General features: G+C 36.5%; 1 protein-coding gene across 2 annotated transcripts in view; it reads left to right on the top strand.

The window, feature by feature from the left end:
- Window positions 1-12,714, top strand: part of ACADM (acyl-CoA dehydrogenase medium chain) — a 32,378-nt gene extending 19,664 nt beyond the window's left edge. For both annotated transcript variants that reach the window (XM_001497424.6, XM_005610490.4), the window contains exons 9-12: window positions 259-399; window positions 1,158-1,253; window positions 9,903-10,151; window positions 11,891-12,714. In XM_001497424.6, the coding sequence (XP_001497474.2) occupies window positions 259-399; window positions 1,158-1,253; window positions 9,903-10,151; window positions 11,891-11,962 (558 nt within the window). In that variant the 3' untranslated portion in view covers window positions 11,963-12,714. The remainder of the gene's footprint in view (window positions 1-258; window positions 400-1,157; window positions 1,254-9,902; window positions 10,152-11,890) is intronic.
- Window positions 12,715-13,494: the final 780 nt, after the last annotated feature.

Here is a 13,494-nt window from a genome sequence, read left to right as displayed (position 1 = left end):
AAATATTTTAGACTTTGAGGACCATATGGTCTCTGTCACAACTACTCTTTTCTGCCATTGTAGCAAGAAAGCAGCCATAGATGACAGGTAGAGTAGGTGTGAGTGTATTCCAACAGAGCTTTCTTTACGAAACAGGCATTGCAGGCCATAGTTTGTTGACTCCTGTGTTAGACAATTGCAGAGTTGTAAAACAGTGGTTACAGCAAAAACTCATGCTAGTTCAAAATGTTGCTTAATATATATCGTTTTCCTTATCAGGAATTAAATATGGGCCAGCGATGTTCAGATACAAGAGGAATTGTCTTTGAAGATGTGAAAGTACCTAAGGAAAATGTTTTAATTGGTGAGGGAGCTGGTTTCAAAATTGCAATGGGAAGTTTTGATAAAACCAGACCTCCAGTAAGTAATATGACTTGGTAATCTTTATAGGATCTTTCATTTATTACATTGAATGATTTTATTTTAACATTATATGATTGGTGTGTATATTCTTTTTAAATATCTGCTGCTTTTATTAAGGATAGAGAGATTGTATTTTTAATTTTTTTAGAATTCTTCAACTCTCCTGCTGCCTGTTAGAGAAAGTATTTTAGCAAATAAAAAACTACTGTAGTCGCTGCTAGATTTACGGAGAGGCAATTCACACTTAATTTAACCATTCCTGCTGATATGTTCTCACTTCCTCTTCCCTCACTCATTAAGAATGTTTCCCACCTCACACCTGCCCCATGGTTTAGAGGTTAAGTTTGGGGGCCCAGGTTCACAGGTTCAGATCCTGAGCATGGACTTGTCAGCCATGCTGTGATGGTAACTCACATACAAAACACAGGAAGACTGGCACAGATATTAGCTCAGGGCTAATCGTCCTTAAAAAAAAAAAAGTTTCCCCTAAGAAGCTTTCCTTTGTTAAGGAGAAGGAATGACTTGTCTCTAGGCTGTGATCCTGTGCCTCACAAATGCCTTCCATTAATCTTTAATTCATGAATAATATAAATTTAAGTGCCTGTACCCCCTCCTCCCTTCATTCTAGTCTTGCCTTAACCTATAGCTCTTCTCCTCTTTGTATAATCCTTAATTTATAATTTTAGGCAAATATCCATTATTGTGTGTTTTAAAGACAACATGAACTTTTGCTTTGTGAAATGTTGAAAAACTAGGTAGCAGCTGGTGCTGTGGGACTAGCACAAAGAGCTTTGGATGAAGCTACCAAGTATGCCCTGGAGAGGAAAACTTTTGGAAAACTGCTTGTAGAGGTAATTTTAATACTGCATTTGCTTTCTTCAAATGTAAAAACATTCATTTTCATCTAAATATTTGAAAATTGTCTTTTAAGTATAAATTAATTTACTTCTGCTTTGAGGGAAGAAGATAATGTGATCTCTCAGGGTGGGTTTCAAGAATAGGTTTTCTGTAGACTCTGCCTCTAAGTATTGTCCACTCGGGATTATGTTATTAAGAAGAAGAAAAACCAGCCAGTATTAATTGAGTGCCTGTTGAGTGCCTGACACTGTGCTACACATTTTAAGTATATTATCTAATTCTCCCAGGAGTGCCCTTGTTTCAGTAGTACTATAATCTCCATTAAAGATCAGGAAACCGGGGCTCAGAGAAATTAAATAATTTGTCCAAAGTCACACAGTTTATAAGTCACAGATCCAAGACTCTATTTCATGCTCTTAATTCATGTTTCTTCCCATATCTTCTTGAGCATCAAATAATTTTAGTACTAAAGAGTCATGTCTTCCATCAATTTCCAGGGAAATTTTTAACTCTTATCTCTTCAAATATTGATGCTTCAAATTATCCATATTCTCCTTCTGTAACTTGCTATACATTGTACAGTGAACACCCCCTATTTCTATCCCCATGTGTCAGTGGTTCTCAAACCATCTGTGGTAAAACATCAGTTTGTTTTTAATTTCCAATCCATTGTGGACTGTTATTTTTGTAAAATGTAAGACTCACAACAATATCAAACTGTTATAGAAGTTTCTGAATGCTTGCTGTCACTTTCTATACCATGAACCAGTAACAGTTTGTGGACTGGCACTGATCCACAGATCAACCTGGATTAATATTGCTCTGCGCCCTTTAATCTCAGTTTCATCATTTATCTCTCTGTGCTGTATTCTGGATAATTTTCTCAGGCTGCTTTCCAGTTCTTTGATCCTGTGCCTAATCTTCTACTTAATCCATCTGTTGAATTTTTTTAAATGACTTTTCATTTCTAGAATTTGTATCCAGTTCTTTTTCAATTCCACCCCTCCTTCTTTTATGGTGTCCTGGTTTTTCAACATAGCTTGTCTTTCTCCCTTTATTTCCTAATTACATAAAAATACTTCATTTATAGTCACTTTCAAATTTTTTCTGTTATCTCAAGTGCTAACCTTTCAGTCTGTTGCATCTTCTCTCTCTGTTGTGGCCAATTATTTCCTCTCAATTTTTGTTTGTAAGCATATCTGCAGCCAGTATTTTTTTTCAGTGTGTTGTGGAAGCATCCTAGAGATTGGCTTTTGTACTTATATCAGGTACTCCAGAGGTTTCACCATTCTAAGAACTTTTTTTACATTAATTTCTCCACTTGGGGAATCCTGACCCACAGAGGCTATACACATTGATTCCACACTTTAATAAGAGACTCATTTCTTTTTTTTTTTAACATCCTTGACAGAGTCCTGGGCCAGTGATAAGCTTCATTGCGGCCTTCCTGCCCTGATGAGCAGAGACTTTTAGTTCCCTCTTTGGAATGAGAAGTCCCCGTATGTGGGGAGTGTCAGTTTCAGCCCCTCATCTTGTTCATGCTCACGTCCAAGACTCCTGTTCTTGTGTGTTCTTTAAAACTCCAGCTCCTATTCCCTCATTTCTTCTCACTTGGGATTTAAATTCCTTCTTGGAAGCACGTGGAGATTTGTTTCTTTCCTTTGAGCTCTTTTCTTTTTAAGCATTTCTTTGAGTTTGAGCCAAAAAGAAGGGTCTACGTTAGCTCATTCATGTTGCCAGAACTACATATATACAGATTAGTAAAAAGTATATTATTAAATACTAGTTTAGCTTAATCATAAAGAACAACTATAAATATTATTCAGTGCAGATCTGTAATTATTTACTGGCCCTTGTCAGCAAGTATATGGTGGTAACTCTTAGCTCTTTTGGCTCTCTTCAACTTAATATGGAATCTTCTTTTGTTCCCTTCCTTACAGGCTCTGAAGATTCTTTTCTGTATTCTTAGCATCTGGACCAGGATATTTTTGTCTCCTGGACCTTATTATTAAGTATAGAAGGGTCTTAGTCTTTGCTTACTACTTACTCAAAATACAGGATTTTATCATTTGATTTCTCCTGAAGATTTGCTTCCCTCTTAATTACTCTACAAAATGCTGGCTGCCTATATTTTTAATTATTAGGTATAGTGGTGGGAGGTCATAATTCTCTGTCACCCCTTTGCCAGGTGCCCCTACCCCCTTCTGTACTCTTTGCAACTCCAATCTGCTAGAGTCTGTGTTCCCTGTATATAACATTATGAATCAGAAGAGTCACTTCATACTGGGCATTGACACTTTAATAACTGTTTAGCCATTTCATGACTGATACTAGGAATTATACAGGGAAATATCATCACACGCTTATGTTTTCATATAGAAATTTGAAGCGAAAAAATCTGAAATATTTGAATTTTGTATTAGGTGTGGATATGGTATGAATGTGGGAGGGAATGTAAAATGGTAAGTATACAGTGTGTTTTTTTTTCATTTATTTATGTAAAGCTTAGTTTAGTACCATATACGTTGATTTCTGTCCGTATCAGTCAATATTCCAGACTCATCTATGACATTCTATGTAGTCTACTTTATTTTCTTCCATTTAAAATTGAAATAATAAATTAACACATTAGGACTTAATTACTTTCTAAAAGAAAACTATATTGCAATATACCTGCCTTTTTTTCTCACTCCCAGAATAATCAGCCTTTGCACAGTTCTTAGTTATTTCTCATTCTATATCTACCATTTCTCTGTTTCTTATTCTTATTTTCTGAGTGCATCGGCTGTATTTTATGCTGGAGGCATGACACCACTGCTCTCCGACTCAGTGATCATTTTTTGACCTGACTTCATAAAGCATCAAGCTAGAGTATTTTTTCCATACAGTCCAAAATGATAAAATTATCCTTTACTATAATTATTTTTTCTTAGTCATGTGGTGAGCATGTTTATAATTCCAGGATCCCTCACCATTAGTCCTCTTCTTTCTAGGCTAAACAAAGGAAATACTAAGATGCTGATTTATATTCAGCTTTGGTCTGTTATCTCCCAAAAGGAACAATAGAGAGGGTTTTTTTTTGGTTTTGTTTTGCTTTAAGAGGCAGTATAGAGTGGTAGTCTAATTATTTCCAATTCAATACCATGATGATGATTATTGTTATCCTCACTTCTCTTTAAGTGAATGCTACGTCTGCTATTTATCCCCATATTGCTTAACTTGATGTGGTATAGAAAGCTGCCGAAAACAGAGGATGGTACTTTTCCTTACCAATGAGTAAAAGTAGGAACACTGATAACAGATTACTGGATGATAAAACCTCTTAATGGCAGTAATTGCCTACTCCTTTGTCTTGTCAAAACCCTCCCTTTGGGTGAAACTGCAGTGGTGTGGGATGGTGTGAAAGAATCTGTTAAGAATAACTTCTATTTGTATTGATTATTATTGCTAATTAGCAGTAACTTTTCCGTATGATTTCCATTTCTTGATGGGAAAATAGATGAGGGGAAAAATGCTATTTGAGACTTGAGACTGAAATGAGATATACTTATGAAGAAATCTCCCTCTTCCTTAACTATTTTATGTTCAGAATTCTAGTATCTTCTCATCACACTCAGATTAAAATCCAGAGTCCTGGGGCCAGCCCCGTGGAGCAGCAGTTAAGTGCGCACGTTCCACTTCTCCACTTTGGCAGCCTGGGGTTCACCGGTTCGGATCCCCGGTGCGGACATGGCACCTCTTGGCAAGCCATGCTGTGACAGGCATCCCACATATAAAGAAGAGGAAGATGGGCACAGATCTTAGCTCAGGGCCAGTCTTCCTCAGCAAAAAGAGGAGGATTGGCAGCAGTTAGCTCAGGGCTAATCTTCCTCAAAAAACAAAATCAAAAACAAATAAAATCCAGAGTCCTTACAGTGGTCTTCTGTCAGCCACAGTGGCTTTTTGCTCTTGTCTTTACCTTTACTCTTCCCTGCAAAGATCCACTTCTTTGTTCATCTCACTAAAAAATCTACCCCTGATTGCTCTATGAAAAAACGCCTCCAACACTATGTAGTAATCCTGTTTCTTTTTCCACATAGCTCTTAGCACTAGCCAAGAGTATATCATGTATGTGGTTGTTTATTGTCTCTCCTTACTCCCTCTCTGGAATGTATGCTCCATATAAGCAGTAAATTTCTGTTTTGGGAGCCTTTATACTCCTAGCACTTAGGATGTTTTCACTCTGAACTTCTATTTCACTCATTCAACAAATAGTTATTAAACACCTTTTATATTAAAATACTAATAATTGAATGCTTTCTCTGTTCGAGGCACCCTTCTAAGTGCTTTACATGTGTTAACTCATTTAATCCTCACAATACTGTAGAGTAGGTTTTATTAGTCTCATGAATTGTATTTAAAAACATTAGGCCCACTTAATAAACAATGGAACCAAGATTTGAACCCAAGTAGTCCCTTATTTAAGAGTCCGTCCTTTTTGTACACAACATGTACTATTTCCAGGGATAGAAGTTTGATTAGTCTCTGCCCCCAGGAACGTTTAATTTTACTTTGGAGATATGATACATATCATAAAACAAATATTAAGAAACAATATAGAACACTATAAGATTAAGTCCCCAAATGAAAGCTACAGATAGGCTTATAGAAACCAAAAGGAGAGAGACTATCATGGGCTAGATGTGTTACAGGGAATCTGAGCTGGGTTTAGAATAGAGTTTCTCAAAGCATGGGCTGAAAAGCAACTGGATGAGACTCATTGGGAATGTTGGTTAAAAACACATAAACTGGGGCTGGCCCTGTGGTGTAGTGATTAAGTCTGGCACGCTCCATGTCGGCGGTCTGGGTTCATGGGTTTGGATTTTGGGCACAGACCTACACCACTTGTCCAGCCATGCTGTGGCAGTGACCCACATACAAAATAGAGTAGGACTGGCACAGATGTCAGCTCAGGGCTAATCTTCCTCAAGCAAAATAAACAACAACGAGCAAATTGGCAACAGATGTTAGCTCAGAGTGAATCTTCCTCACCAAAAAACATAAAAAAACTGAAAAACCATAAACTGGGCACCACCCCAGATTTTTAAATAAAAATCCCTGAAGAGAAGCATGGGCATCTTATACCAGGTTTATCTGGTGAAATAAATGCTTCTGTATATGACCTTTGGGAATATAAAATAATGTAACTTTTATGAACCACATTTTGGAAATATATATCAAAAGTACCCACCTTTGGGCTACATTGCAGTGGTTATCCTACAGCTATATTTCATGATATTTATCTTTCAGATATACTGCCATATGTGTGGTATGACATGTAATTTCAGCATTGTGTAGAAACAACCAAAATGTTGATCATCCATATAGTGGGATACTTTGCAGCTATAACAAAGTATAAAGAAGTTCTTTATGTACAATCAGCCCTCTGTATCCGTAGGTTCCGCATCTGCAGGTTCAACTAACTGTGGATCTAAGGTCTACAATGGTTACATCTGTACTGAACATGTACAGACTTTCTTTTCTTGTCATTATTCCCTAAACAGTACAGTATAACAACTATTTACATAGCATTTACATTGTATTAGGTATTATAGGTAATCTAGAGATGATTTAAAGTATATGAGAGGATGTGCATAGGTTATATACAAATACTATGCCATTTTCTATAAGGGACTTGAGCATCCATGGATTTTGGTATCCTTGAGGCGGGGAATCGGGGTGGGGGTCCTGGAACCAATCCCCCACTGATACTGAGGGATGACTGTATTGATATAGAAAGTGCTCAGATTTATTGATAAGTAAGAAAAGCAAAATGAAGAGCCATCAACATGGTCAGCTAGCATATACGTAAAAAAGGGAGAAACTATAGATGTATTTGCTTATTACTTATATATGTATATAATACCTCTGGAAGGATGAGAAACCAACTGTTAACCTGGTTACCTCCAGGAAGGGGAACTAAATGGGGTGGGGAATGGCAGGGATGATAGAGACAAGTATGAGGAAAACATGAACTTTGAACTAGTGGATGTATTAACCTATTCCAAAAATATAGTGAAAACTGAAACAAAATCTTGAAAGAATCACTGGCTTAGAAGAATGGGCATAGTTCAGGCAGGCAGAAATAAGGATTTTACTTTCCTTGTTCCACGTAGAAATTATTCACATTGGTTAATAATGCCTCCTCTAAGATTTAATTACCATGCCAATCTCAAGCAACTTGTCACATTCTAAAGTAGTGTGACCAGGTTTATGTTACTAAATATAGCAAATACATGAAATGGAACAGCCCAGTTTTTTTTTTTATTTTTTGTGAACTTTGCTTCATATTAGTCCATGCACACTCTTTGAAAGTCTGGTTTTTATACCCTTTAGTCTTCAAAACCCATTTTGATGTTGCCTACTACACAAAGCACCTTTATTTATTTATTTTTTTTGAGGAAGATTAGCCCTGAGCTAACTACTGCCAGTCCTCCTCTTTTTGCTGAGGAAGCCTGGTACCCTGAGCTAACATCCATGCCCATCTTCCTCTACTTTATATGTGGGATGCCTACCACAGCATGGCATGCCAAGCGGTGCCATGTCCACATCCGGGATCCGAACCGGTAAACCCCGGGCCACTGAGAAGCGGAACATGCGAACTTAACCACTGCGCCACTGGGCCGGCCCCCCACAAAGCACCTTTCTAATCATGTTAGTATTCTTGTTTCTGAATGCCTATAGGACTTCTTTTAATGTATATTTTACAGCTTATGTTCCATTTCATGTTTATTGTAGAATAATTTATATGATACAAGTATAATTAAGTAATAAAACTCATCCATAATACCATTGTCCAGAGAAAACTACAGTGAACATTTTGCTCTATATAGTAGTCCCCTGTTATCCATGGGGGATATGTCCCAAGACCCCCAGTGGATGCCTGAAACCATGGATAGTACAGAACTCTATATATACTATGTTTTTCCCTGTACATACATACCTCTGATAAAGTTTAATTTATAAATTAGGCATAGTAAGAGATTAACAATAACTAATAAGAAAATAGAACAATTATAACAATATACTATAATAAAAGTTATGTGAATGTGGTCTCTCTTTCAGTCCAAACCTATTCCTGAATCCGTGTAACCAATCCCTTACTTGCAATAAATGGCTTGGTGTCACATGTGTTTTGGGAGATCCCTTGCTGAAGTCTTTGTATAGGCGCATTGGTTTCTGGTGCAACATGCCGTCAGCTGCAACACGTTTTCTGTTCATGTCTTCTACCCACAAATTTAATGCCTTTTCCATCTTAACTAAGTGCTTATCATGCACTGTGGCTGTAACATTTGTAGTTTGAGGTGCAACAGCAAAACTAGCACCAATTTCTTTTTCCCTCTTCACAATTTCATGGACAGAAGATTAATTCTTACAGTATATCTTAGTAACTTTAGCATACAGTTTTTTTTCTTTCCTTGAGAACTTTCACCTTTTCACTTAAAGGAAGCACTTTATGGCTTCTCTTTGGCATATCTGAATTGCCAGCATCACTACTCTTGTGCTTTGGGGCCGTTTTTAAGTAAAATAAGGGTTATTTGAACACAAGCACTGCAATACCTTGACAGTTGATCTGATAGCCCAGATGGCTACTAAGCAACTAATGGGAGGGTAGCGTATACAGTATGGGTATGCTGGACAAAGGATGATTCACATCCTGGCGGGATGGAGCGGGAAGGCGCACAATTTCATCACTCTACTCAAGTGGGTGCACAATTTAAAATTCATGAATTGTTTATTTCTGGAATTTTCCATGTAATATTTTCAGACCACAGTTGACTGTGGGTAACTGAAACCACAGAAAGCAAAACCATGGATGAGGGGGGACAACCGTAGTGTCTTTTTCCATGAATATATTTTCCAAAGCTGTAACCATACTATACATTTGAAATTTTCACATATTAATTGACAGAACATGTTTCCATCCTCTAACATATCTTGGCCATATAATTCATCGAACACTTACTATCTCTTATTGAAACTATTTCTCTTATGTCTCCTATTTGATTATGAGGATCTCTAGAGGATAAGAAGCATCTTTTATTTGTCCTATCATGGTACTCATTTTCCCCTGTCAGCATCTCATACAGTGCCACATTATTTTTCACTGTATATAGCAATTTTCTTTACAGAGTCTCAGCAGACACTCAGAAGGATACATAAAATTTTTGTGGTATTTTTGCCAAAAATGCATAACCTTCCAGTCCTGAGAAAACATCAGACAAAACCAAATTGAGGGATATTCTTCAAAAAATAACTAGTCAGTATTCTTCAAAAGTACCAAAGAATGAGGAATGCTAATAGCCTGGGATATAAGAACTAAATTCAGTTGGAATCCTGGATGCGATCCTTTAACAGAAAAAGGACATTAGTGGAAAACTTGGCCAAATGTGAATGAAGTACAGTGTAGTTGATACTGTTGTACAATGTTAATGTCCTGTCCTTAATCATTATACTATGGTTTTGTAATATGTTAACATCGGAAGAAGCAGAGTGTAACTTTTTGAGTCTAAAATTAGTTTTAAAAGTTTTTAAAATATTCCAGGGGAAAACTTTTAAATTAGTCAATAGATGTCCTTAAACTTTTTTCTTTTTAATTCCAGCACCAAGGAGTATCATTTCTGCTGGCTGAAATGGCAATGAAAGTTGAACTAGCTAGATTGAGTTACCAGAGAGCAGCTTGGGAGATTGATTGTGGTCGCCGAAATACCTATTATGCCTCTATTGCAAAGGCATTTGCTGGAGATATTGCAAATCAGTTAGCTACTGATGCTGTGCAGATTTTCGGAGGCAATGGATTTAATACGGAATATCCTGTAGAAAAACTAATGAGAGATGCCAAGATCTTTCAGGTAAGGTTAAAAATGATTTTTGTTCTTTAGGGAACATAATATTCGTAAATGACACAGTAGATTTCCCGTTATTTAGGGATTTTATGTCATTAGAAATAATAAATGACTCTCATCGATGGCTGTGAGCCAAAGTTTTAGAAGTGATTAACACAAAGAAGGTTATCTTTAAGTATATGCCGTAAGAGAGCATAGGCTAACAAAGTAAATGGTACCCATGGGGCCGGCCCCGTGGCCGAGTGGTTAAGTTCTTGCATTCTGCTGCGGCGGCCCAGGGTTTCGCTGGTTCGGATCCTGGGTGCGGACATGGCACTGCTCATCAGGCCACGTTGAGGTGGCGTCCCACATGCCACAACTAGAAGGACCTACAACTAAGATATGCAACTATGTACCAGGGGGGATTTGGGGAGATAAAGCAGAAAAAAAAAAAGTAAATGGTACCCATGTACAGTATGTCTGCATGAGCCTTCGAGTCATCACATCCTAACTAACTGCAACCCACCCTTTGCTCTCCTAAAAGTATACGTATCATTTAAAATTAATGAAATTATTTCATTTTGAATCTTGCCTGACAACTCTGGGATTGAAACCGTATTTGGGAGTAAAAACCAACATGAGGAGAATGATATAGATACATAACTCTGTCTTCTAAATTAAATTTGTGGTTAAAAATACTTAGAGATACTAGTAAGTAAGATTAAAATACATATGTTCTCCACATGTAGCTTAAGTAATTATAACCCATGCTCCTCAGTATCTTTTCCCTTGTTTCTCTCTACCCATAGTAAATTATTTGACAAATCCAGTCATTTAAAATTGAAAGGTGGAATCATAGAATTCTCTATCAAGAAGGAAATTTAGACATAGCGGACGCAGCCCCCTCAGTTTAGACATGAAAAAACTGAGGACCAGAATTTGTGCTTTTTCCAAAGTTACAGGTTTATCTGGTGATACTCTCCCTCTCCTAGAGCCTATGATTATCATAAACCATTTAATTTTTCTCTGCCATGTGAGAAGATGAATTAACAAATCTCTAGGGTTAGAAGTTTACACTAAAAGTGAGGGCTGGCTACTGGAAATATCTAAGTGAATAAAATCACATCTTTCCAACATCTTTTTTCTTTGGCACCTCTGTTCCTCAGGCAGCAAGAGAAAAGTCAGGTTTAAGAGTAAGAATAGAAAATGACTGAAGGTGACAACTAGCTAAAAATAGTTCAGAAAAGTTGGGTAATATTTTAGCAACATTAAACTTTAGATTTCACAAACTTTCTGAAATGTTAATAGCCTCTGATTTTTTAAGACTCTCCTCCAAAATTTTGGTAAATAACTTTTTATAATAATTTTAACTAATCTTTAGAGAATTATATATTTTCATGGGTTTCACAAAATAAGGTTTTGGTATCACTGTAGACCACAGAGCCTATACAGTCATGCATTCACTTAACAGTGGGGTTATGTTCTGAGAAATGTGTTGGTAGGTGATTTCTTCGTTGTGCAAACATCATAGAGTGTTTTTACATAAACATAGATGGTATAGCCTACTACATAGCTAGGCTACATGGCACTAATCTTATGGGACCACATGAGGTCTGTTATTGACCGAAATGTTATGCAGTACATGACTGTATATGGTTTGATCCAGTTTGGCATTACAGTGGAACTTATACGATTTCCAAAACGTTGAGTAAATAAAAAATACTTATGTAGTGAAGATATTTAACATGTGTATTTTTTTCTTGCAGATTTATGAAGGTACAGCACAAATTCAAAGGCTTATTATAGCCCGTGAACACATTGAGAAGTATAAAAATTAATGAGGTTGCTATAGAAACATGATTAATTGTTGAGTAATTAGAACATGATCCACTATTTAAGCTCCAGAAAAGAGAAAGGGCTCTAAGGTGTTTTCCTGTGAAAGTTTAAAATAAGAACTTTTACACTAAACCTATGCAACTGATTCTAATAGTTTTCTATTTTTGCTTAACTTTATGACTTGCTTTTTCTAAAATAGATTTGGTTTCATTAAAATTACATGTTGTCCTTAGTACCACTGTACTTGAATTGCATTAACCTAAAAAAACACGTTTTGTTATTTTGATCTCTTAAAGAAATTCCGTGGAATTTCAGTATTTTTTCCAATGACAGAAAAGCAGGCTTATAAAAATATTCAGAATGTTCCAAAATTTACATTGAGAAAATACTATAGGATTTGGATGCTATCAGATAACTTGCCAGTGACTTTGAATACTTAATGGTATTGTATTAGAGGAGTTCATTTTACTACAATTTGGAAAGCGTTTGTTTTTAGTTTTGTACAGTAATAGTAAAAAGTTTTGATTTTCATATTCTTCTATTATACAGTGACCAGAATTACTTGAAAAGTTACTTGTTTAATTCTGAGCCTGCATTTCATTTGCCTTATTTAATATAAATCAATAAAATTTGCCTTAAATTACTTTTATTACTCTATTGGCCTCTGGGTAGCCTTTGGTCTGTTGAACACAATATCATTCATGTACCTGCGTTCTACAAAGAAACTTAAATAAAATCATCTGTTCAGTGCTTATCGGTGTATCTGTATGTATTCTTTCCAGGGAGTTTTAGTACTTCATCCAATAGTGTATACTTGATTTATTTACTATAATGGAAAAAAAGTCACGTTTTGATTTTGAACTGTATAAAGTTACCCGCCTGTTTTTCATTAGATTATATTGTGATACCTCAGAAAATATAAATATAAAATAATGTAAGAACCAGAATTTGTGAATTTAATATTTCTTTGTTATTCTAAACATCAAATACTGCTAAAATATGTTATACTAAATGGTGTTTCTGACACACTTGTGATTTTCCAATTCTGATACTAACTGGGCATCTACAGTTCAGTCCTGTTCTGACACTAACCAGAATAGTTCGCCTCAGACTCCACAGGTTTAATGGCTCAGTCTTACAAGACTACCCTCACTTCAGACACCAGTCACAAGTCCTGGGTCCCCAGGCTACCTACACTTCTGTCCAGTTGGGCTACAAATTCAAGTATTCCCATGACCCTGCCCTCAGGTCTGATAATTTGGTAGAATTGCTCACAGAACTCAAGAAAAACACTTTACTTACACTTACTGGTTTATTATACAGGATACAACTAAGGAACAGCCAAATGGAAGAGACATATAGGGCAAGGTATGGGGGGAGACAGAGTTTCCACACCTCCCAATACACTACCCTCTCAGTACCTCAATGTGTTCACCAACCTGGAAGCTCCTGAATCTCACTGTTCAAGAATTTTTATAGAGAATCTTTAGCTTCCCTCTCTTCCCCAGTGGTCAAGGGTGGGGCTGAGAGTTCC

This window comes from Equus caballus, chromosome 5 (genome assembly GCF_041296265.1).
Source record: "Equus caballus isolate H_3958 breed thoroughbred chromosome 5, TB-T2T, whole genome shotgun sequence".
Classification (NCBI taxonomy): Eukaryota; Metazoa; Chordata; class Mammalia; order Perissodactyla; family Equidae; genus Equus; species Equus caballus.
Note: the sequence above shows the minus strand (reverse complement) of the source record. Positions and strands in the feature narration are given on the sequence as shown.